At 36.4% G+C, this 22,600-nt stretch overlaps 1 protein-coding gene across 1 annotated transcript; it reads left to right on the top strand.

The window, feature by feature from the left end:
- Positions 1-2,601: 2,601 nt before the first annotated feature.
- Positions 2,602-19,946, top strand: Gcn2 (eukaryotic translation initiation factor 2 alpha kinase Gcn2). Its single transcript, XM_090407468.1, has 2 exons — positions 2,602-2,839; positions 14,992-19,946. The coding sequence occupies exon 2, from the start codon at positions 15,036-15,038 to the stop codon at positions 19,866-19,868; it is 4,833 nt and encodes a 1,610-aa protein (XP_090263594.1). The 5' UTR covers positions 2,602-2,839; positions 14,992-15,035; the 3' UTR covers positions 19,869-19,946.
- The last annotated feature ends 2,654 nt before the right edge of the window (positions 19,947-22,600 follow it).

Below are 22,600 nucleotides of genomic sequence, written 5' to 3'. Positions count from 1 at the left end.
TCCAACTGGGTTATCAGAGGGGACTTTCCCCTTCGCCTCACACCTTCATTCCCTGGGGAAAACTATCCAAAATGCTTCCAAACTACGTTGATCCCGTCCCTCATATTAATTCCAAGGAAGAAATTGATTCTGCAGTCAATAAACTTACTGATCAAATCAACACAGCCATAGCATCTGTCACCTCAAATTCAATTGCTTTCAAGCCTAAACGACTACCAGATAACATAATGAACCTAATCAGGGAAAAAAGTAAAGCAAGAAAAAGATACCACAACACCAGAACACCCCAAGACAAAAAATATCTCAACAAAATAAACAGTGCAGTGAGAGATGTATTTGAAGTCCACAGAAACAAACAATGGGAAGACATTAGCCACCATATCACCTGGTGATCAAACCGTCTGGAAGTTCCTGAGAAACATCAAAAACAAAAACAAATCTCTTCCTCCTCTCAAATCTGACCTGAACATTGTTTACACAGATGCAGAAAAAGCCAAAACTATAGCTAAAAATTTAGAAAAACAGTGTGGCCCTTCATATAATAATCTAAATTTCAATCATATTTACAAAGTCCACCGCCACGTCAGACACGTGTTAAAACGGCCTGATACCTGTACCAGCCAACTCACACCCACTTCCCCAGCTGAAATTTATGACATTATAAAGAACTTAAAGAATAAAAAAGCTCCAGGGCCTTATGGTATATCCAACAAAGTTATTAAACTGCTACTTCGAAAGTCCATCGTATATCTTACAACAATAATAAATGCTATGTTCAGGTTTAAGTACTTTCTCTCTGCATGGAATTTGACAGACGTAGTTCATATATACAAGCCTGGCAAGGATCCTCACCAGCCTCAAAGTTATCGTCCCATAAGTCTGATTTCTAATTTGGGCAAAATAGCAGAAAAAGCTATCCTTTCCAGAATTCAATTTTCAGTAAAAAAATTAAATATCCTTCCTTCAGAACAGTTTGGTTTTCGCCAGTTTCACAGTACCACTCGACAAATTCATAGACTAATCGAATTCATTACCACAAGTTACAATTGGCACCGATACACTGGAGCAGTTTTTCTTGATTTAGAAAGGCGTTCGACAAATTATGGCACTTTGGACTACTATACAAGTTGATTTTAGCTGGCATTCCATTAGATCTAGTCCAAATTATAAAGCTATTTCTTAGCAACAGACGAATGCAAATCAAACTAAATGATATATTATCTACCCAGCAACACATCTTGGCAGGAGTGCCTCAAGGGTCTCTACTGGCACCGATACTTTACACGATTTATATGGCGGACATTCCGCACAATCCAATGTCATCCATCATTGCCCTATACGCAGACGACAGAGCTACACTAACCAGATCTATTAAACCGCACCCTGTCACCAAGAAATTGCAAGTAAACCTTCAGAGATTAGAGCACTGGTTCTCGGAATGGAGATTGCAAGTAAACCTTCAGAAGAGAATCGCCATGCTCTTCACTAATAACTCAATATCTCCAAAAGATGATATCTTCCTATTTAATATCAAGATTCCCTGGAAAGCAGAAGCCAAATATCTGGGTGTACTGCTGGACAGAAAACTAACCTTCAGTCCACATATAAAAGCCTCATGTACAAAAGCATCAAGGGTCATTGCACAGCTTTACCCTCTTATCAATAGGAATAGCAAGCTGGATACTAAAATGAAACTGCTCTTTTACCAGTTGATGATTCGACCCATTATTACTTATGCATCTCCAGCCAGGAGACACACCTCAAGTACAAATATCCTCAAACTACAGAGAGTGCAAAACAAATGTCTCCGCATGATCTTAAACGCACCATGGTATGTCAGAAATGTCCAACTCCACCTGGATACAAATATCCCCTACATCTACTCTTTCCTGCAGTCTTCGGCAGTAAAGTTCTTCTCAGCATCCTCTTTACATCCAAATGAATTAGTGCAACAAGCAGCAAATTATGATGAAACAGACTTCTCCACATATAGGAGACCCAAGGCCATCCTACTTCCAAATGAAGATCTTTAAATCGCACCCACTCAGGAAGAGCACTTAGCTCATAAACTTTTCCTCACACAGCAACCTTATCAGATAGCAGGGATTATAAAAGCATTTTGCTTCACCCTTATAGTCAGCAACGTCTTGCGTCTTAGTATCGCCACTTCTGGGTCTGCTCCCACTGACGAGACATGTCCGCAAGGAGATGTGCTTTTCATTATGGGAGATACTAAGACAAGTGATGAGAGCTTAGACCACGTCTATCACGAGTTGCCTTAGTCCTGAAGATACTTCAGGCGCAAACTTTATTTGCTTACACTTGGATAAAGGATTAAAGTTTAATCCTTTAAAACATATAATAAATAATTAAACATTAATTAATAGATATACAATATAAGCATTAATAAATATTAATAAATATAAATATTAAAAAATAGTTAATAATTAAACAAATAATAAATTTAGTTTAATCATTAAACTAAATTTATTATAGCCTAACCAAGTGGGAAAAAACTTCCAACATCTTTTCATTATATTTGCTTTAAGATGACAGTTACTTATTGTTACATATTCCCCTGTGAAATAAAAATGTAGAATTTTTGATCTATATCGAGGATTTAACGAAAGGTTTAAAAATCATGTGCAAACAATGATTACAACGCCAAGATTTATTTTATATCCATGTTATAGTAAAACAAATATAGTAATTAAGAGGTAGTTGTGTTGGCCTTCCTGTTTTGAAAATAATATTCACAATGTGAAGGGTACGGTATCATTGGTGCTTTCTGGCACTATGCATATATTTTACAGGACATTAATATGTAAAGATTAGGAAAGTAAGTAGTTTCTACACATTAATTTATGCGAATGAAAGTTTTGCACAGCGCAGAGGTGTTTATTAAATTACTAATACTGTATGTTGGTATGTGATGTATTAAGATTTGTCGCTTTGTCGTGGGGGGGGGGATCATATATTCAGCTGTGGGTAAGTTGTCAGTGCATTTAGGGAACAGTTTTCTAGTATGTAATGAGCTTGAATGAACACTTTGATATCTGGACCATGCTTATGAAGTGATTGACCATTGCATAAGTTTACGGACGTGAAGTGGGTCATTGCACGTGTACCACGGGAGGGATACGATTTTATGATAGCAAAGGTTGGTCGATTGGTAGAGCCTCTGTTACTAAAAGCTTAAGCAAGTTTGAGCGCGGTTAGTAGTTGGACGGAGTTCAATCGTTCGATGCTGTTGGCACACTCTCCCTCGATGAGTCTTAGGACTCCCTGGAGGTGTCACATAATAATAATTGCATATAGTGTATATATTCCATCAAATCTTTGGAAGAGGCTCGAATTTTGACCTTCCGTTAATGATAGGACAACAATAAAAGCCTGATATTCCGTATAATTATTATAGCGAATATTTTGTTATAATAATACTGTCGACTTTCTTTACCTTGCAAGAATGGGCGATATGTGGTTTACGGATATCAAGCAGGTCTTTTTTCATACAGTTGGCTTGAACCTCAAAGTTTCAAATTGAAATGGATCAGTAAATAAAAATATTCCACATTTGATATTATAACAGATATGTTCCTGCTGTTTGGTACAGTAGAAAGCCAGAAAAAATATTTGGCCGCTTAAATCGTTAAATTAGTACTTAAGCAATTAGGGTGGATGCAAGTGTGCATCCATGAGACCATTGAGTGTGAGAGTGATTAACATGTGCGGAATCTAGTCTCAAGCAAAAATGCTAATAGGGTGATCAATTCAGGGAGTAAAGGTTGTTTGGGCCTAAAGGGTCACTGCAATTTCTGTATACTAATGCAAAAGTATCAGGAACAAGAGAAAGGAGTTTTTGGTATTGGATAATGCAACGTTGCCAAAAGTTATAGACAGTGAGACTTGGCTAACAGTAGATGATGTAGTTGCAGGGATAGAATTTAAAAGAAGAGTTTAGTATTTTTAGAGCAGATAGAGAAGACAGAATGAGGGTAGAGATACTCCTGATGATAGCAGATGAATTGCAACCAAAAATAATAGTAGATAGGTGGGAGGGTGGTTGTTCATTTGAAGCAGCCTGGTATGAGATCAAGGCCAATAAAAACAAAATATATGGTTGGTTGCTGCTATAGGCTGGGGGAAGGGGATCCAGGGATGACCTAGAAGAAGTACATAAGCAAATTAGTACAATGAGTGCAGTAAAGTGATATTATAGGGACAACTATGGAGATCACATGGCAGGAAGTAAATGGAATTTATTTTCTTACTGAGGGATAACGACTTTAGGCAATGTGTTCGAGGAGACTTAGGATGCAAGAGTATTGAACCTGGTCGTAGGATCAGAAAAGCCATCTATAATAAAATTGGCCACATTGTCTCTTATTGGAGAAAGTCACCATGCAGTTTTCATTTAAAAGATTGTAAAATGAAGAATATTCTATCAAGGAGGATATGTGGAATCACCTACAAGGCAGGTGATTATGACAAACTTACAACAAAGCATGAACCTGTGCCATCCATGGTATAAATTCCTGCAAGAGAATTAATAATAATTGGGAGATAGTTAAGGGGCATCTAGAAGAAGCAATGTTAAATTGTATACCTAAGGGGCCCTGCCCCCCCCTCCAAAGAAAAAGGAAAACAAATTTTCAAAAAATCTTTTCCAAATTAAAATTCATTTTTTTATTTATGTTGTTTCGTGTCTTCTATTTCTATACTACTCTTATAAATTAGCGATCATTGCAGATGCTCAGTCATAGGTCGTATGCAATGCGTAGTGTGTATTTAAATTGTCTACTCAACTTGGGGTTCCCTCCCCCCAAGATTAGACCCTGAGTATGCTACTGGATGTAGGATTAGTTTTCTTCCAGGTTCTCTGTTTCCCCCCCCCCCCCCTCCTTCCATTACAAACATATAAAACTCACCCAAAACATTCTGTAGTCATTACCTATACTTGTGAAGGCATGAAGTATAAATTTGGGAAATTGGCAGAGTTTGTGCAGTTACCACTGCTAGAAGGCTGATAAAAATTTGGATAGACTGACACTGTCGATGGAGTGGGGGGGAAGTATCTGTTTAAGTATTGAAGTTTTATATTTTGGCAAGAACTCTACTCAGGGATGTGCTGATAAATTTTCAACAATTTCTTACTAAGAAAATGCAGTGGGTTCTCTCCTTGTGAGAATGACAACCCCCCCCCCTCCCCTTTCTTCTTAGGATAATGACCTTATTAGGTTCATGACAATTCTAGAATGGCAAAATCTTTGACAGAGATCAAGTTTGAGAATATCATTACCTTAAGAAGTGGCCCAGTAAAAATTAAGTGTGTATTGAAAAATAATATTCCTGTAAAATTGCTAGTAGAGATATCCTTACACAGACTGCCAACTAGGGAAGGAGTGGGGAAAGGAAGCATAAAAGATGCCAAAATAATCACATCCCAGTTCAAATTTCTATATTGCCATATACAAACTCATAGTCTAAAGGTTACTAGCCATTGTGGATTGAAGTGCATGCAGTTTATAGTCATTGTTGGTTTAACAGCTGGCTCCAGCACATCAGTAATGATACTGGAATTACACTCCAGGAAGTGGAAGAGAAAAATGATCTCAGGATAGCAGATAAGATGAAGTTCAGGGATACATCACAAAAGTATTGACTGCTACTCAGCAGTTTGTTGCTATAATGAGAAGGTATGTTGACAAGTTGAGATAAAGACATTTGTGCCAGTGTGTAAGGTACTGAGCATTCCACATCTAGACTACTTTGCATAGGTTTTGCATTATCTGACTGTAATATCTCTATTACAGTTAGATGATGCACCTGCATCTGTTGGTTGTAAAAGACATACGATTCTTGTTGCTGATTTAAGGAACATTTCTTGAAAAGAAGTGTTATTTAACTGAAGGTGAATTAGCCAGAGGTGATGAGTTTTTCATCTTGCAAACACAAGTGCAATTTTCGTAATGTACGATGAAATTGGGTAAGAAAATTGGGATGTATAATGGACCTAAATGCAAGGTGGTGGTTAGAAGTATAAAGAATAGGGAATCAGGACTTGTGTAGGGGGGGAAAGGATTGCCTAATTAGGAAAACCTGCAGTACAGGTCTAGCACCTGAATTAGGAGCTAGAATATTAAGCCTTAATTTGGAGGGGGGGGGGGAGAACCTGGATTAGTGACTGTAAGCAGGTACCAAGGCTACCAGTTATGAAAAAACTCAGAGGCACTGCAGAATTTCACACACACACCCCTTCATTATTATTAACAATAATAATATTAATAATAATATTATTATTAACATCTGACCTCCATGGAGTCAGATACTCGGTGTGAGAGGAAGGAACTTTTTAAGGAACATTCCTCACATCAGTGACAAGAATCAAATATATGTCCTTTACAACCAATTGGATGGTAATAACCATCGAGAAGCATCATGACTGCTATGTTGATTATGAGGGTAAATTAAGGGAATAAGAACTTGGCGAGCTTAGGAGATAAGAAGGAAAGAAGTGATACGATTAAGAGAAATTTATTAGCCAGAGGTGATAAGTTTTTCATCTTGCAAACACATGTGGCATTTTCGTAATGTACGATGAAAGTATTAGTATTGATGCAGGAGGATGATCAGAGAGCAAGGTCCACATTGAAGTTGTATGAAGGAATTTGCATGTGAAATAACTTCATGCCTTGGCTGCTTGTATATAGAGGCTAATGACTTCACATCAGTTGCCTTAGTATCCTATAATGCAATGCACATATCCTTACGGACATGTATAATGCTATGCATTATGGGAAGGGCCACAATCCAGACCAGCTTCGACCTTTATTGAAGTCTCATCAGTGGGAGCCAGACCCAGAAGTGATACCTTTTGATTACTTTTATATGGAAATATGACTTCTGCATTACTTTAACCTTGGTATCACTTCTGGGTAGTGGCCCTTCCCATAATGCATAGCATTATACATGTCTGTAAGGATGTGTGCATTGTATCATGGGATACTAAGGCAATTGTTGTGAAGTCATTAGCCTCTATATACAAGTAGCTGAGGCATGAAGTTATTTCACATTCAAATTTTGTTTGCTTACACTTAGATAAATGATTAAAACCAAGAATATAATTTCTTGGTATCTTTAATTTGTAGTATAACCAAGTTAAAAAAAAAAAACTTTCAACTTGCTATATGTTAAATGCAAGTTATTATAGACTATGAGGTGGCTGAACCACCTTTGATGAATCTTAACTTATACATACAGTATGGCTTAGATAAAAATACTGAAATGTGGTTGTACTTTATAAGTCAGATACTGTACTTGTAACACAACCAAACTCATTAAAAATAGTTTTTAAATAGAGAAAGCTGAGATGGCAAGCCTCTGTAGCTTAGTCAGTATTGACAATGCCCTTTGGTTGGAAAGACCTGGATTTAAATTCCATTTCAGTAACATCAAGTCCCTCCCCATTTAAGGACTACATCTTACACAGCATACTATGGGATTTTATGGTATTCGGTGCTTGTGACATGTATGCATCTTGACAATTAGATATGTGGCAAGTGAGAGATTGGGGAGTACATATATGTAGAAAATGGGAAGAACTTTGTGCAGCATTACTTCAGAAACTGGAGAATACTGAGTAGTGGGATCGAGTGTGAGGATAACGAGCAGAATGTGGATGAACAATTAAAAGTAGGGCGTATGGTAAGTTTGAAACATTGTGAAGTTTTCAAAGATGGTGTTACATTGGAGGAAGAATGGCAAGCAAGAGTACATAGCTTGCAGAGAGAGAGAGAGAGAGAGAGAGGAAGTGGAATGTCTCAGGAATGAATTGAGAAACACGAAAGAAGAGATTAGGTGACTGCAAACAACAACAACAAGGAAGGAAGACGTGTGACAAGCATATCTAGAATACACTTCCGTTTCTAGATACACTTGTCACACGTCTTCCTTCTGGCAGTCTTTCCTTCACTGTTTACTGGAAACCGATACATACTGGCCTATATATACACATAAACTCCTACCACCACCCAATGCAAAAACTAGGTATCATTAATACTTTAAAAAAAAAACAGGGCTTTGAAGATCTGCTCCAATGAACAAGCGCTGAAAGACGAATTTAAAGTTACCAGCAATACTTTTCTAAAAAATGGTTACAGCCAAAACACTATTAACAAATTCTCTACAAGACCCTCAACAAAAAACAAAGATTAACCAGACTACAATAAAATTATAATTAAAAAGTTTACTCAACTCATCCAAAGACCCACTCCCTCCGCTGGTTCACCCCTGGAGTATACCGTATTTATTGCACCTATAATCTACCATATATAGGGGAAACAGGATGCACAATTCCTATCAGACAAAAGGAACATAAATGACACATTAAATATAATAACTATGGTGAAGCTGGCCTTTCTGATCATGCCCTGAACACTTTGCATAGAATTGACTAGAAAAGCACCAGTTGTTTATATCACACCAAAACATGGTATGAACATAAATTTAAGGAAGCCTGTGAGATTCTTATCAACCACCCCAATGAAAGATGGTCTAAAAATCCCAAGCATATGGAAGGCACATATTCTACCCACGGAACCTTTCTCCATAAGAGTTAACTATAAATAGGACTAGATAATCCAGAATCTTAAATCTAATATAACAATTGTGTAATATTTACTGTCTGCTGCATTATTTGCCTATTATATAAAGTGATATCTTTACTCTATCTCTATATCTAATTAGCTGTGCATGCTTTTTCTCTCGTAACCTTTCTCACTTATTGTACTGTGTACTATTTACTAGTCGTATGCCTAAGAACACTGAAAATTTATTTATTGAGACTGCACCGTCAGTATATCTACATCGGCATAAGACTTCGTAAAACATTCGGTAGATCTCTCTCTCTCTTACTAGCATAAATTCCTTCAACAAAGTTTACATAAACGTTCGTGGTTCGTAAGTAACTAAACTGCGCTTTTATTGCCTTAATTGTTTCCCACTCACAAGTCTGATTATTTTTAGAAACAGTGCAGTTGTAAAATAAAGAATCAGGCAGCACTCTTTTAACAAATACTTAAAACACATTTATTTACATATTATACATGAATTAAACAATAGGGAGATTGCTTTCTCTATCCATATATAAAAATCTTTAGCATAAAATTAGAACCATTTTACTTCAACACTAAATAATCTCTTTAACTCAAAAACTTATTTACTCTCTGCTTACAATTTCAACTTATTCAACTCCTAGTTTACTTGCAAAGAGGTTAGCTAACTCTCTATTAAGTTATTTTTACAATTTTGACATCAGCTTCCAACATGCCAATTGATTCTTTTAAGGACACTTCTTATTACTATTAAACAAATTCTTAATAGTCCATCTATAAGTTATAAAAGGAATTGTACAAAAGTAAGGAACTTACAAAGGCTCGTATTGCACATTCAGTCAAAGAACTTGCACAAAAAGTTGAATTGCAATTCTTTCATCTTAGATCTCGAGCTTCCTTCAGGAATGTCTGGCATCAGCAGTATCTTGTCGGGAAATAGCGGGCTGCAACCTACGGTACTCGTACAGCTCCGGCAAAAGGTTGTTCTCTCACGCCGGGAAAAAAAAACTTCCAAGCGAAGTTGCTTCAGGTAATTTACATTTACATTGGCCTTTTTCCTTCTTGGGCTCACCGTACTGCCTGGATGACTGGCTCCTTTATCTGCCATCTCCAATAACTCTAATTGTCACCTCCAATAACTGTAACTGCCGCAAACTCTCTCTTTTGACTCTCGAATGGGATCCCTCTCTCTTCTCGGCAACTAGACCTGAACACTCCTCTTGGTAACTGGGGCCTTGCCTCTCCTCCTTCTCTGCTGCCACTGCTCTGGTTCCAACTTCTGATGACTCTGCTGACGACTGGAAGCTACTTATGCTCAGCTCTGTCCCTTTTTATTATGCCTTCTCTCAGACCTTGCATGAAGGGTTGTAATCCCCCTAAGAATTCAGCATGACTCTTTCATTTTCTTTTAAGTTCAACCTGCTCTTTGTTCTCGGCCATGCACCTTTTTGATCATAAGTTGCCGGCCAGCAGAAAGTTGTTTGAACCTTTTAGACTGACTTTGGAAGTGTTTATGTGTAGAGCTTGTAAGCACATTCTCATACATAAAAGTTGTAAACAACCTTTCTTATACCCTCATAGAGAGCTATTATACAACATTCCGGCAGCAAAACAATGCTTTTGTTTTTAACACTCTAAAATATTCTTGTTAAAGGAGTATATACAGTTAATTTCTAAAAGGTTATTTACAATATCTAGCACAAAATGTACAGAGACAAACAAGGTTAATTTTACAATATTCTCATGGGACTTGACCTCTGTAAAAATCGATGTAAAGCGCTTTGGTATTTTTAAGCTACATCGAGTTTTTACATTTGTCATGTTAAAAATAGGACATCATTGTTACTGTAAGAAAACTATCTATATGAAAGAATGTTTCTCTTATGTTATCTTAAATAGAATTTAGCTTTGATGTAGTTTCTAAATAATTAATTAATTAATTTTATCTGTTTTTTTTTTTTTTTATTAGTTTCATTAGAGGTCATGCCAGTAGAATAACTGGTGATCGAATCATTGTTTCTTTAGCATACTGTGTGAAATGTAACTCAGCTTGTCCTTGTATATTTGTATATACTCCAGATGATGATCTTAATATGAAGGTCGAAACGTCGGGAAATTAAAATCAGTTATTTATAACACGGTTGTAAAGTCCATAATTTCCAAAATGAATGCTGATCACTATGCAACACTAAAAGAAAGGAAATGATAGAAGAGGAGAGAATAGGAGAACCACTGAGACAAGTGAGAGGCTGTGTGAATTGGGTGGCAAGAGATCTGAGGTTCGTACTTCAGGTTGTATGGGAGAAGACCGAGAGAGGGAGGATAGGGTGTGTGTGTGTGTGTATGTTGCCCAGGTATGATAATGCAGAGCTGTGGAGAAGAACATCAGTAATGAATAGTATAATAGCCAGAATGTGTCAAAAGAGAGGCTTGGAATACATGGATGCTTGGAGGATAAAGAGGAACTATATGCGAGAGATGACTTGCATTTGAATGAGAAAGAACATAAGCATCTGGAGAGAATGTTGTTCTCTGAACAAGTTGGTGTGTCAATTGTAGGGAAACTAGAATTATCAGGGTGGATGGTAACTGGGTGGCCTCTTGTTGGAATAGGTGCTTGGGAGAAAGGGGGGGGGTAATAAATCAGGTAATGCTGAATACAGTGGAGTCTGGAGGAGATAATGATAGGTATAGAAACATTGACAATGCTTTGATTCTTTATACTAATGCCAGGAGTATCCGGAATAAAGGAGATGAATTAGTGGCACTTATAGCATTGGCCTGTCCAAAAATTATTGGGATCTCTGAGACATGGTTGATGATATACTGACAGTAATAGAAGTAGCAGGATGTACCATTTTTTGGCAGGATAGGAAGGGCAGACGTAGTATTGGAGTACTTCCTATGAAAAGTGATGAGTTACGTCCTCTCAAAGTGGAGGATTTGGAAGGCAATGGCACTAATGGTTTTGAAAGCATATGGTGTGAGGTAGAGGTGGGCAGGACAGGATATTTAGTGGGGTGTTGCTGCAAGCCAAGGAACATAGAGGTTGAAGAGCAGGAGATGTTTAAGCAGTTGAGTTTGGCAGGTGCAAGAAGAATGATGGTTATGGGAGATTTTAGCTGTAGCAGTATAAACTGGGAAGGGGAAACTGCATGTAATAATAAGGGAATGGAATTGCTGAAATTCATGAGGGATAAATGTCTTAGGCAACATGTAGTAGAAGGAACATGAGGTTCAAGAGTTTTGGATTTGGTTATAACATTATTACTGAGATGGCACCTCTAGTGGTGGGGCTGCCACCTTGCGGCAACTAGGCTTGCCTTTTTTTAGTAGGTAGTGGAAAATATAGTTTGAGAGTAAAGTCACTCCTTTGCCCTTGATTGCTCTAATAGCATGCATGGGGGGGGGGGGGATAAGAAGTAAGAGAGAGAGTAAAAGAAAGAAGAATAGAAGACCAGTTTACAGTTATAATATACCAAGCGTATATTGTAGGAAGTAAGATCAGGTCTAGCTCGGGTATCTCAGGTTTGACATTCACGTATATATATATATTATTATTATTATTATTGTTCCGGGAAACTCCAAGGAGTCGACAGACTCATCGAGGGAGGCCCTAACATCATGTCAAGAACAACTATTCAACATTCACACAGTATCTATCATACCTTGCCTTGAACTCATTCACGGTCGTAGCACCCACAAAAGACTCTGGAAGCTTATTCCACTCATTTACCACTCTCCAAGTAAAGAACCTAGCTCTAACACCCTTGTCAACCACGCTCTTGCCCAGCTTCCATGCATGGCCCCTAGTCCTCCCACCACCAGTCATATTTTCGAAAACATCTTCTGGATCAATCTTATAAAAACCCTTCAGTAATTTGAATGTCTCAATCATATCACCCCTCCTTCGCCTATTTTCCAATTTCTGCAACCCACAAATCTTCAACCTATTCTCATAAGGTTCATTCCACAGACCTGCTATCATCTTGGTCACTCGTCTCTGGACCCTCTCCACTTCCTCCCCATCACGAAGAAACCCTGGTGCCCATAGCTGGGCACAGAAGTCCAGATGGGGTCTTATCAAGGCTCAATACAGAGGAACAACAACTTGTTCGTCTCTGCATGTTAAAGTATTTTTCAGAAGCCAAGTGATTTGGTGAGCTGTTTTAGTTACTTTTGCAATGTGCCCCCTAAACTTCAACTCCCTATCCACCAACACTCCCAAATCCCTGGCCTCATCAATCTCCTGGAGTATGATTCCACCAATGCGATATACTGCTGCTATTCTTTTCACCCCAAAGTGCATAACCTTACACTTTGCCACATTAAATTCACATCCATTTTTCCTAGCCCAGTCCTCCAAACTATCCAAATCATCCTGTAAAATTTTGACATCTTGTGCACTCACAATTGCTCTACCCAACTTTGCATCATCAGCAAACAAGTGAACACTTACTCTCAGATTCTTTCCAATATCATTGATGAACAAATTGAAAAGCAGTGGTCCAAGAACAGAGCCCTGTGGCACTCCACTAGTCACAAGACGTCTTTTAGACTCCACTCCTGAATAAACCACTCTTTGATATCTCTCCTTCAACCACCCTCTTATCCATCTCACCAACCCTATATCTATCCCCATCTGCTCCAGTTTACTGATTAGGGTTCCATGTGGTATCCTATCAAAGGCCTTGGCAAGGTCCAGTAGTATCACTGTAAACCCATTACCCTTATCCAGTTCAGCCGTCACTGTGTTATAAAACGTGAGCAAGTTACTGAGGCATGATCTACCCTTCACAAAACCATGTTGTCCCCCATACAATATTCCATTTTCATCTATCCAATCCTGTATTCTTTTCTTGACTAATTTCTCTAAGACCTTGACAATGATTCCTGATATGCTAATCGGTCGGTAATTTATAACAGCAGTCTTGGAACCACCTTTATGCAGTGGAACTATTTTCCTCTCTTTCCACCTGCTCGGGACTAACCCAGACCCGAGCGGGTGGAAAGACTATTACATATAAACTTTAGTTTATATGTAATAGTCTTATTTAGTTTATATGTAATAAAACTAACTATTACATATAAACTTTAGTTTATGCAGAGTGGAAAAATCAAATTGTCCAGTTTAGATAAAAATAGTTATATGAAGGTTATAGAAAGAAGCTCCTATACATAAAATTCAAGGAACTTTTAAATGCATGTCTACTGCAGTTACAATGCACCTGTAAACTATTTTGTATTAATCTTGATAATAAAGGTTACCTTAAAAGTGTATTTATTGTGGCAATTCCTCAAAATACGCAGCAAGAGTTTTGATTAACGCGCCTTTAAATAAATTTACCACACAAAATCATGCTCACGCCACAAGGCTGCTAGCCTCGTGGTCATTCAAATTCTCTTAATGATCTGTGTGAGAATGTGAAAGTTTTATTTTTCCCACCAAATACGACATCATTGCTACAACCCATGGACATGGGTGTCATTGCAACTTTCAAAGCCTATTTTCTTAAAAAGACGTTCTCAAAGGCAGTAGAAACAACAACGGGAGAAAATGTGATTATGCTCCATGAATTTTGGAAAAAATTTAACATTAAACACTCAATTGAGAACATTCGTGACTCATGGGAGCAAGTGTCTTCTAGTTGCATGAAAGCTGTTTGGAAAAACCTTCTGCCAGAATGCGCTAATGACTTAGGTTGTTTTCAAAATCCTGTGAACAACGTGGTCAAAGAAATTGTTGCAATTGATGAAGACCTCGGTTTTGATAGTGTTGATGCAGAAGATGTTAAAGAATTATTGGATTCAAATTCAAAAGATTTCAGTGACAACGATCTTCTTGAAATTGTTTAGAATCGAAGAATGCTTGTTTGCCGAGGTCATTTTGCAAAATGACTGGAGAGTCATTTTGCTTGTTATCGTAGAATTTATGCCAATAAGAAAAAAACTAAAACTGTTCAAACGACTCTTTATAACTTCTTTTGATTAAAAAAAATTACAGTAACTAATGTAGGTACACAAGTATTTATTAAACATTTACTTTGCATTCATTTTTTATCTTCCCAAAAGAGTACCATATGAAACGAACTATTAGTACAGTAATTGATCAGGGACGAATTGTACTTTTTACCATTGATTATTAGATTTGATTAATGCGATTTTGATATACGTGGTGACATCGAGGGATACCTGTACTTTTTTTTTTTTTTTTTTACTCTTTGTCATTACTATTTTTGATGAAAATTCAGCATCATTTTTGGTTGACATGAAGACATCACATGCCCCATTGAAACTCTTACATGATGTAAAATAAACTTATATGCTAAAATTATTGCACATTTAATTTTAAAATATAATTTTCTCTATTTCATTGCAGGATAGGATCAAGTTACGCCTCCTTGGCCATTTGCAATAAACATCATGAATGCAGGATTTGAGAAAGATGACATTCAAGAACAACAGGAAAATGAGCTACAGGTTCTCTATGCTGTATTTATGGATGATATGAGGGATATGCGAAAGAAGGCTGCGTGGAAGACATGGACTCCTCTGGAAATTGAAATAACACTTCAGCCATTACAGAGTATGTCAATGAACAAAGAAGCTTATGTTCAAGCTGACCTCTATGTGAGGTGCTCTAAAGAATATCCCAAAAAAATCCCAGAGATTGATATTAAAAATTCCAAGGGTTTATCAGCACAAAAATTGGATGAATTAAAATTAGAATTAATTCAAATAGCACAAAAACAAAAAGGTGAAGTAATGATATTAGAATTGGCTCAACATATTCAAAACTTCCTACATCAGCATAATAAACCTCCATTTAAGTCTTTTTATGAGGAAATGGTCTCCAACCGTAGAAGGATGGAAGAAGAACAAGCACAAGCTTTGAAACAGAAAGAAGAAAAAGAAATAAGAGCAATACAAGAAGAAATGATTCGAAAGCAAGAAGTTTTAAAAGAGGCAGCCAAAAAAAAGAGAAAAACAAGGAAGATGAGTGATGACAGAGAAACAGAAGATGAGGCAGTAAGTCCAGAAATAGTTATAGAAAAGCTAAAATATTCTGACAGAGAAACAAATAGTCCTGTAAAATATACTGAGCATCGTAGTAGAAGCCTTAGTATATCAGCATCTAAGGATGACTCTTGTTCCTATGGCAAGACTCCTGTTTTAACTTTTTATAGCAAAGGAAATAAGGAAAGAAGTATACAAAGAGGATCTTGTTTGGGCTCCCAAAGTCCAAGAGGATGCATTACATATGCTGGTATGGATCTTGCTACAGGAGAACTTGTAATTGTAACTGAATGGATTTTGAAAATAAACCAGTTGTGCAACAAACATGATCTTAAACAGAAAGAATTTGAAAACTATGTAAAGCAAGTTTCAAATATTGAACAGGAATTTAGATCATTAAATAAACTTAGTGATAAGCATTTAGTTCATTACCTTGGGATGAATTATATTCTGGAGAAAGATAAAATAATTATTTATATATTACAGGAATATGTTAATGGATGCACCTTGGCCCATTTCCTTTCTAAAGCAATCCCTCTTGATCTTCCCTTAATAAGGCATTATTCTATTGGTATTATTGAAGCTTTGCATTATTTACACGATAATTCTGTTGTTCACAAGAACTTAAGAGATACAAGTGTTTTTATCAATAATTGTGGCCTTATTCAAGTAGCTGATTATAGTTTGGACAAACGAATTCATGACTTGTATAAGTCTGCAACTAATCAAACAGAAGTTGATAGTCTTCCATCATTAGGAAGAGGAGGCAAGAAAAGTGATATCTATCGATTAGGAATTGTTTTGCTTTCACTTAGCACTGGCTGTCATATTAGGGACATTGTACCAAAAATTCCTTCGTTAAATCCTAACTTTAGAGACTTTTTAAATAAATGCTTATTACCTGATGAGCAGAAGCGATGGACAGCACAGCAGCTTTTAACTCACCCATTCCTTGAAGTATCTATTTGCCATCCACTTTCAAAAGATATTGAACTGAAAGATGAATTACTAGAAAAAGAAGAGACCTTCTTGCCACCAACATTTACAAATGAAGTGTGTAGCAATTCAAGAGTGCAGAGTGAATTCGAAATCCTTAAGTGGTTAGGTAGTGGAGGATTTGGAGATGTTCTGAAAGTGAAAAATAAGCTAGATGATAGAATTTATGCTTTGAAACGCATTCTTTTAAATCCTTCTAATAGGCAACTGAATCGCAAAATTATGCGTGAAGTCAAACTACTTTCAAGACTTAATCATGAAAATATTGTACGGTATTATAACTCGTGGATTGAAGCTACCAGTGAAAGAGCCACAGATGGCATTCAGAAATCATCAGATTCAGTAGAAATTAATGGTAGAGACAAGAAACAGAATAGCAGTTTATTAAATGATGATATAGAAAAAGAAGCACCACCAAAAACTGAAGGATCAGTTGAATGGAGTTTATCTCAGGAGCATAATTCTAGGCCACAAGAATCAAGTTCTTCCGATGAGGAGGAGGAAGAAGAAGAGGATGATGTTGATGTGTTCGGAACATCCTTTTTTATAAGGACTGATAATTCAGATAGCATAATTTTTGAAACAGATCCTTCAGAGAAGAAAACAGATAACAAGAGTATTTCTAACATAGAAACTGCTTCCACCACTTCAGACCATACAGTAACAGAAAAGAATTACCAGTTTATGTATATTCAGATGGAGCTTTGTGAAAAGAGCACGTTACGCTCAGCCATAGATAATGGACTTCATAAAGAAGCATCTCGTATGTGGAGATTGTTCAGAGAAATAATTGAGGGCCTTGTACACATACATCAGCAAGGCATTATTCATCGTGATTTGAAGCCAGTAAACATCTTTTTGGATTTCAATGATCATGTAAAAATTGGAGATTTCGGTTTGGCTACAACAAATATTATACCCAAAGCCAATATTGTGGAAAGTAGTGGTGTGGGGGAAGTACCACAAACAGAGATAGATCTGTCATGTTCTGAACCTTTTGGGGAAAGTAATTTAACGGGAAGAGTTGGTACTGCCTTGTATGTGGCTCCAGAACTAATTGCTAGTTCCTCAAAGATACCATATACCCAAAAAGTTGACATTTTCAGTCTAGGTATAATTTTCTTCGAAATGTGCTATCCCACACCATCAACATCTATGGAACGAATAAAAATATTATCAAATCTTCGGCTCTCAGATATTGCATTTCCAACAGATTCAGAAGATTATCTCTCAAATGAACAGGTTCACTTGATAAAGTGGCTATTGCAGCATGATGCCTCTAAACGACCCTCTTCAGTAGAGTTACTTTGTTCAGAATACTTGCCACCACTTCAGTTAGAAGATGCTGAGCTGAATGATATGTTACGATATACAGTATCTAATCCTCAAAGCAAAGCTTACAAACACATGATTTCTGCCCTGTTCCAACAGGACACCACTCCAGCAGCAGATTTCACATATGAGATGGGTGTTTACAAAAGCCAGCCACTGAAAAGTAAATTTGCAATAAGTTTTAGAACAGTAATCGAAATATTAGAAAAAGTTATGAGTAGGCATGGTGCTGTCTGCATTTCTGTACCTACCCTAATGCCAAAGTCTGCTATTTACAATGAACTCCAAACATGTGTACATGTAATGGATCATGGAGGAGATATAGTTATGCTGCCATATGACCTTCGTGTGCCATTTGCTCGATATGTAGCTCGAAGGGAAATTAATCAGTTAAAAAGGTATGTTTTAGAAAAGGTATATAGAGAGCAGAAAGTGTTTGGTTTCCATCCTAGGGAACAGTATGAATTTGCCTTTGATATTATTACACCAGCTCCTGGAAATTTCTTTCCTGATGCTGAGGTGTTAACAGTTGTTTCAGAAATAATTTCAGAATGTGCTAGTTTGCAATCTCGAAATTACTTCATTCGCTTTAATCATACGTCCTTACTGAAAGCTATTTTCTTGCACTGTGGAATAGCAGAGGAAAAGCACAGTGAGATTCTGCAAATATTTAGTGACCCAGTGAACAAATGTATTAGCAAAATGCAGTTGCAGAATAAGCTGCTTAATTTAAGTATGTCTGATCAAGCTGTGGGTACTCTCTTTAGATTCATTGAAGTTGAAGAACCATTTCAAAAAATTTCTAGCATGATGCATCCTGTTATAAGAAGGAAAGGAGAAATTAGTTCTTTAGCGAAAAAAGGATTACATGACTTGGAAAATGTGCTTATTGTTGCTGAAGCGCTTGGAATAAAATGCCCAATGGTGATAAACCTTGGATTAGTTCATGGAATTCATATTTATTCTGGCATGATATTTCAGTATGCTTGCCATCTTAAAAAAAATAAAAATAAAACTTGCTTGGATATACTGGCTGCTGGTGGAAGGTTTGATAGACTTGTTTCTTCATTTAAGCTAGGTACATTAAGTGAAACTGGTCATTATGCAGTAGGTGTAAGTATTGCTATGGAAAAAATTGTTTTTGCCCTTTTAGAAGACAAAGAGTACCTTCCAAACATGCTGGATGTTCTTGTTTGTTCCATTGGAAAGAAACCACTTTTGAAAGAGAAATGCAAGATAATAAATGAATTATGGAGTTTGGGTATTAGGGCAAATCTAGTTTATGATTCCAACATAAGCCTTGAAGAGATTCTGGATCATTGCAAAGAAAATGGAATATTATATATTATCATTTTAAAGGATACTGAACCTGGCTTAGTAAAAATCCACATGGTAGATAAAGCAACAGAAAAAAAAATGATTTCTTCAGAAGTGGGTGATTTTGTTCACAAACTTTTAAATTACAAATTTGACCAGTCAGATTGTAACCAAATTATTCGACCAGATTCAGGTAAAAACATTAATCCAAATGGTGGCGCAAGTGGATTATCTGCAAAATTAACTTTTTTGCCTCTTGACCGTCTCTCATCAGCCAATAAGAAAAGGTATGAGTGTCATATTTTTTCTCAGCTATCATCAATGTTGCAGTGTTTTTCTAGTAGAACTTCCGTGGAAATTTTAGCCGTTGAATTGACTGCAGTAGTTTTAAATACAATAATATCTTATTTGGAAATTCATTCTGATAAGGCAAATTTTGATGAAAGTTTAGGAACCATTATTGAAAAACACCTGAGACACAGAAAATATCTTGCAAGGTTGGGAGATGAGATATTTGATTTGATATTTGATAAAAAGTCTTCAGTGATAATTCTCTACAGTTTTCTTGACAATGTTTATAAAGTATTAATGTGATCTTTTCCTTCAGTAAAATGATACCAAAGATTGTACAATTTATGTAAATATGTATATATTGTATATATGTATATATCATATACGTGTATATATATTTTTTTTTTTTGGAAAAAAAAAATCTTTACATTCCTTAACTGACTTTGTTTACAATTTGGACAACAACCACTGAAACAATTTATATTTTATGTTAGTTGGCAATTGATTCTCCTAGGATAGAGGAAAGGGAACTAGTTTTGAGCATTTTGTTAGTATTACATGAATCAAAAGTCAGTGGATTATGAAAGAAATATATATTTTCTTCTATTTCACAGCATTAAATAATAAACTTCAGATGCTCATTAATAATACAGTTGTGAATCCTAAAAGAAATCGGATATGCAGTGAGAAAGATAACTTACATCTCAAATAGTTTAATCATAGTTTATAACCTTAAACAGTTTTGATTAATTTGAAGTTAGGCCTTTTGCATCATAAAACTTATAGAAACAGTTGATGCAATTGATGCAATTCAGTTGCAATTGTGCAAAGTTGTGCAAAATTGCAAATTTTGCAAAGTTGCAATTGATGCAATTAATATTTGCTATTTAGCATTTCAATGCTTACATCAGCATTATCTTCTATGTTATGTGTATCACTGGACACCAATAAAGCATTATGTGATAGTTTACAATATATCGTACAAAGATGAATTACTAATACCCTAAGTGTGCATATATGCCCTCTATCCTAGAGACCAAGAAAAAGTCAGTGTTCCTTAAAAGGAGGAATTCAGGATCATAGTGAGATCCAGATATGTCTCTTGTAAATCATTTCCAGGACTCTGCTGTGGGAATCTTGTCCTACTGCCTTCTAAGACGGTGTATATTTATCCATCTGATTTTATATACTAATCTTGTATGTGAGAGGTAGAAGAACTTATAACACATCAGTCCAATACAGTCTTTCTTGAGTAGGAGGATTGACGTAAAAAATGAAATATGCTATCTTCAAAAATGATAAATAAAAAATAATCCGCTAACGCCTTTTATTTGCTTTCAGGGAATAGGCAAGGCTGTTCTGGCCCTGTGGCCTGTAACACAAATTCTGGATTAGGGTTATGGACTATTTCAATTTGTACCTCTATACTATTAAGAAAGATCTGGTAGCAGATCTCCAACTATAAATACAAGAGTTTGCTTATTGAGAAAGATGAAGGATGAACTGAATTTTATTCGGAATCTATGTATATCTCCGTTCAATGCGTCAATATGAAGATGAACAAAACCAAAATTACTCCAAGGAAACGTTCATCAACTCGACAGCATCTTGGGAATTTCATTCGTCAGACAACTCCAGGCTTTCTGTAATATGAACTGGTGTCAATACATAGAACGTGGAGAACCAAACGAAATAATCTTTATTCGGAATAATTCCCCGAAATGAACCGTAAGAATTGAGTGATGATGATGAAGATGGTGAAAAATCTTCCTCCTTACGAATGTCTTTGATCCGATCTCATGCGAAAAGGCAGATAGACCCTACATTTACCAAGAGAGAATCCCAAGGGCATTCTGCATACTGATATAAAGAGCTTGGCCCTGACAGCCGGCTTCTGAAACCTTTTCGCAAATCAAAAAAGCCTCGCGATGAACAGTCGGATGTGAAGAGCAGAGAGATAATCCAAGCACAGAAGGGTAACTGAATTCTGGCGATTTTGACCTCAAAGAAAATGGCAGAAAAGGAGAAAATCTGAGGTATTAAAAAAAAAAAAATAGTGAATAATTACTAAAATCCTTTCAAAATTTTCGATTGCTTAAAAACCTCGTCAGAGAATAAATTTCTCAATTATTTCTAAATTGCTTAAAAATCTAATATAAAATTCTCATTGAATTGAGATTTTCTCACAGATTGCTTTAAAAACTGTCAATGACAATAATTCTAAATTAAAATTGATGCATTCAGAAATCTAAGAAATGAAAATTAGCATATCTTTAAGCAGTTAAGATGTGTGCACTTTGAATTCTGTAGTGATTCCCCTAATCAGTCAGTTCTAAATTAGAATGTCATGATTTGAGTGAGTGAAGGAGAGAGAGAAAAAATAACTAATTGCATTGAGATACCAAAAATAGCACATGCTCATCATGATTTAGAACTGTTCCTTGATCCATCCTGAGCAAGCAATGAATTTTTTTCTCAATAATAGCTTTGTTATATCATCATCATTATCAGGTTTGCCAAGGATGTAGGCCTAGAATGGCCTTAGAAGTCATTGTTGAATCTCTTAAGAGGACGTCCGGTTTTCTTTTTCCTAGTTTCTCTCTCAAATCATGACATTCTAATTTGTAACTGACTAGTTAGAATGCATCGATTTTAATTTAGCATTATTGCTTCGTTACATAATTTGAAATTTAATAAGAAATTTACACAATATTCATTCAAACAACAATCTAAGAAACTTTGTTCTGGAAATGGTATTTGTCTCCATAGCATTATAGGAACATTTTCTAAGCCTATCTTTGACCGATTCCCGAGTTAGTCGATTTCTGGCATGGGAAAGTATTTTTTTTTCTCCCTGAAACTTGGATTTTTCGTCCCGTAAATGAGAGAAAATCCACCATAGAACCCACATTATTTAAGACAGCAACATATCCTGTTAGGGCTAGGTACCAAGAGATGGCAGCACTTGTTTGCCCGTCTCTTCGTCAGTGGAGCCTAAAATTAGTGATAGACACAGGCCAGCTATCTCTGGTTGG

The sequence above is a fragment of the Typopeltis vanoorti genome, chromosome 2 (genome assembly GCF_054136105.1).
Source record: "Typopeltis vanoorti isolate ZY-2024b chromosome 2, IOZ_Tvanoo_1.0, whole genome shotgun sequence".
NCBI classification, from domain to species: Eukaryota; Metazoa; Arthropoda; class Arachnida; order Uropygi; family Thelyphonidae; genus Typopeltis; species Typopeltis vanoorti.
Note: the sequence above shows the minus strand (reverse complement) of the source record. Positions and strands in the feature narration are given on the sequence as shown.

Bases quoted from the DNA above. Each gene is read 5' to 3' on its own strand.
- Gcn2 (XM_090407468.1), top strand. From the start codon at position 15,036: ATGAATGCAGGATTTGAGAAAGATGACATTCAAGAACAACAGGAAAAT.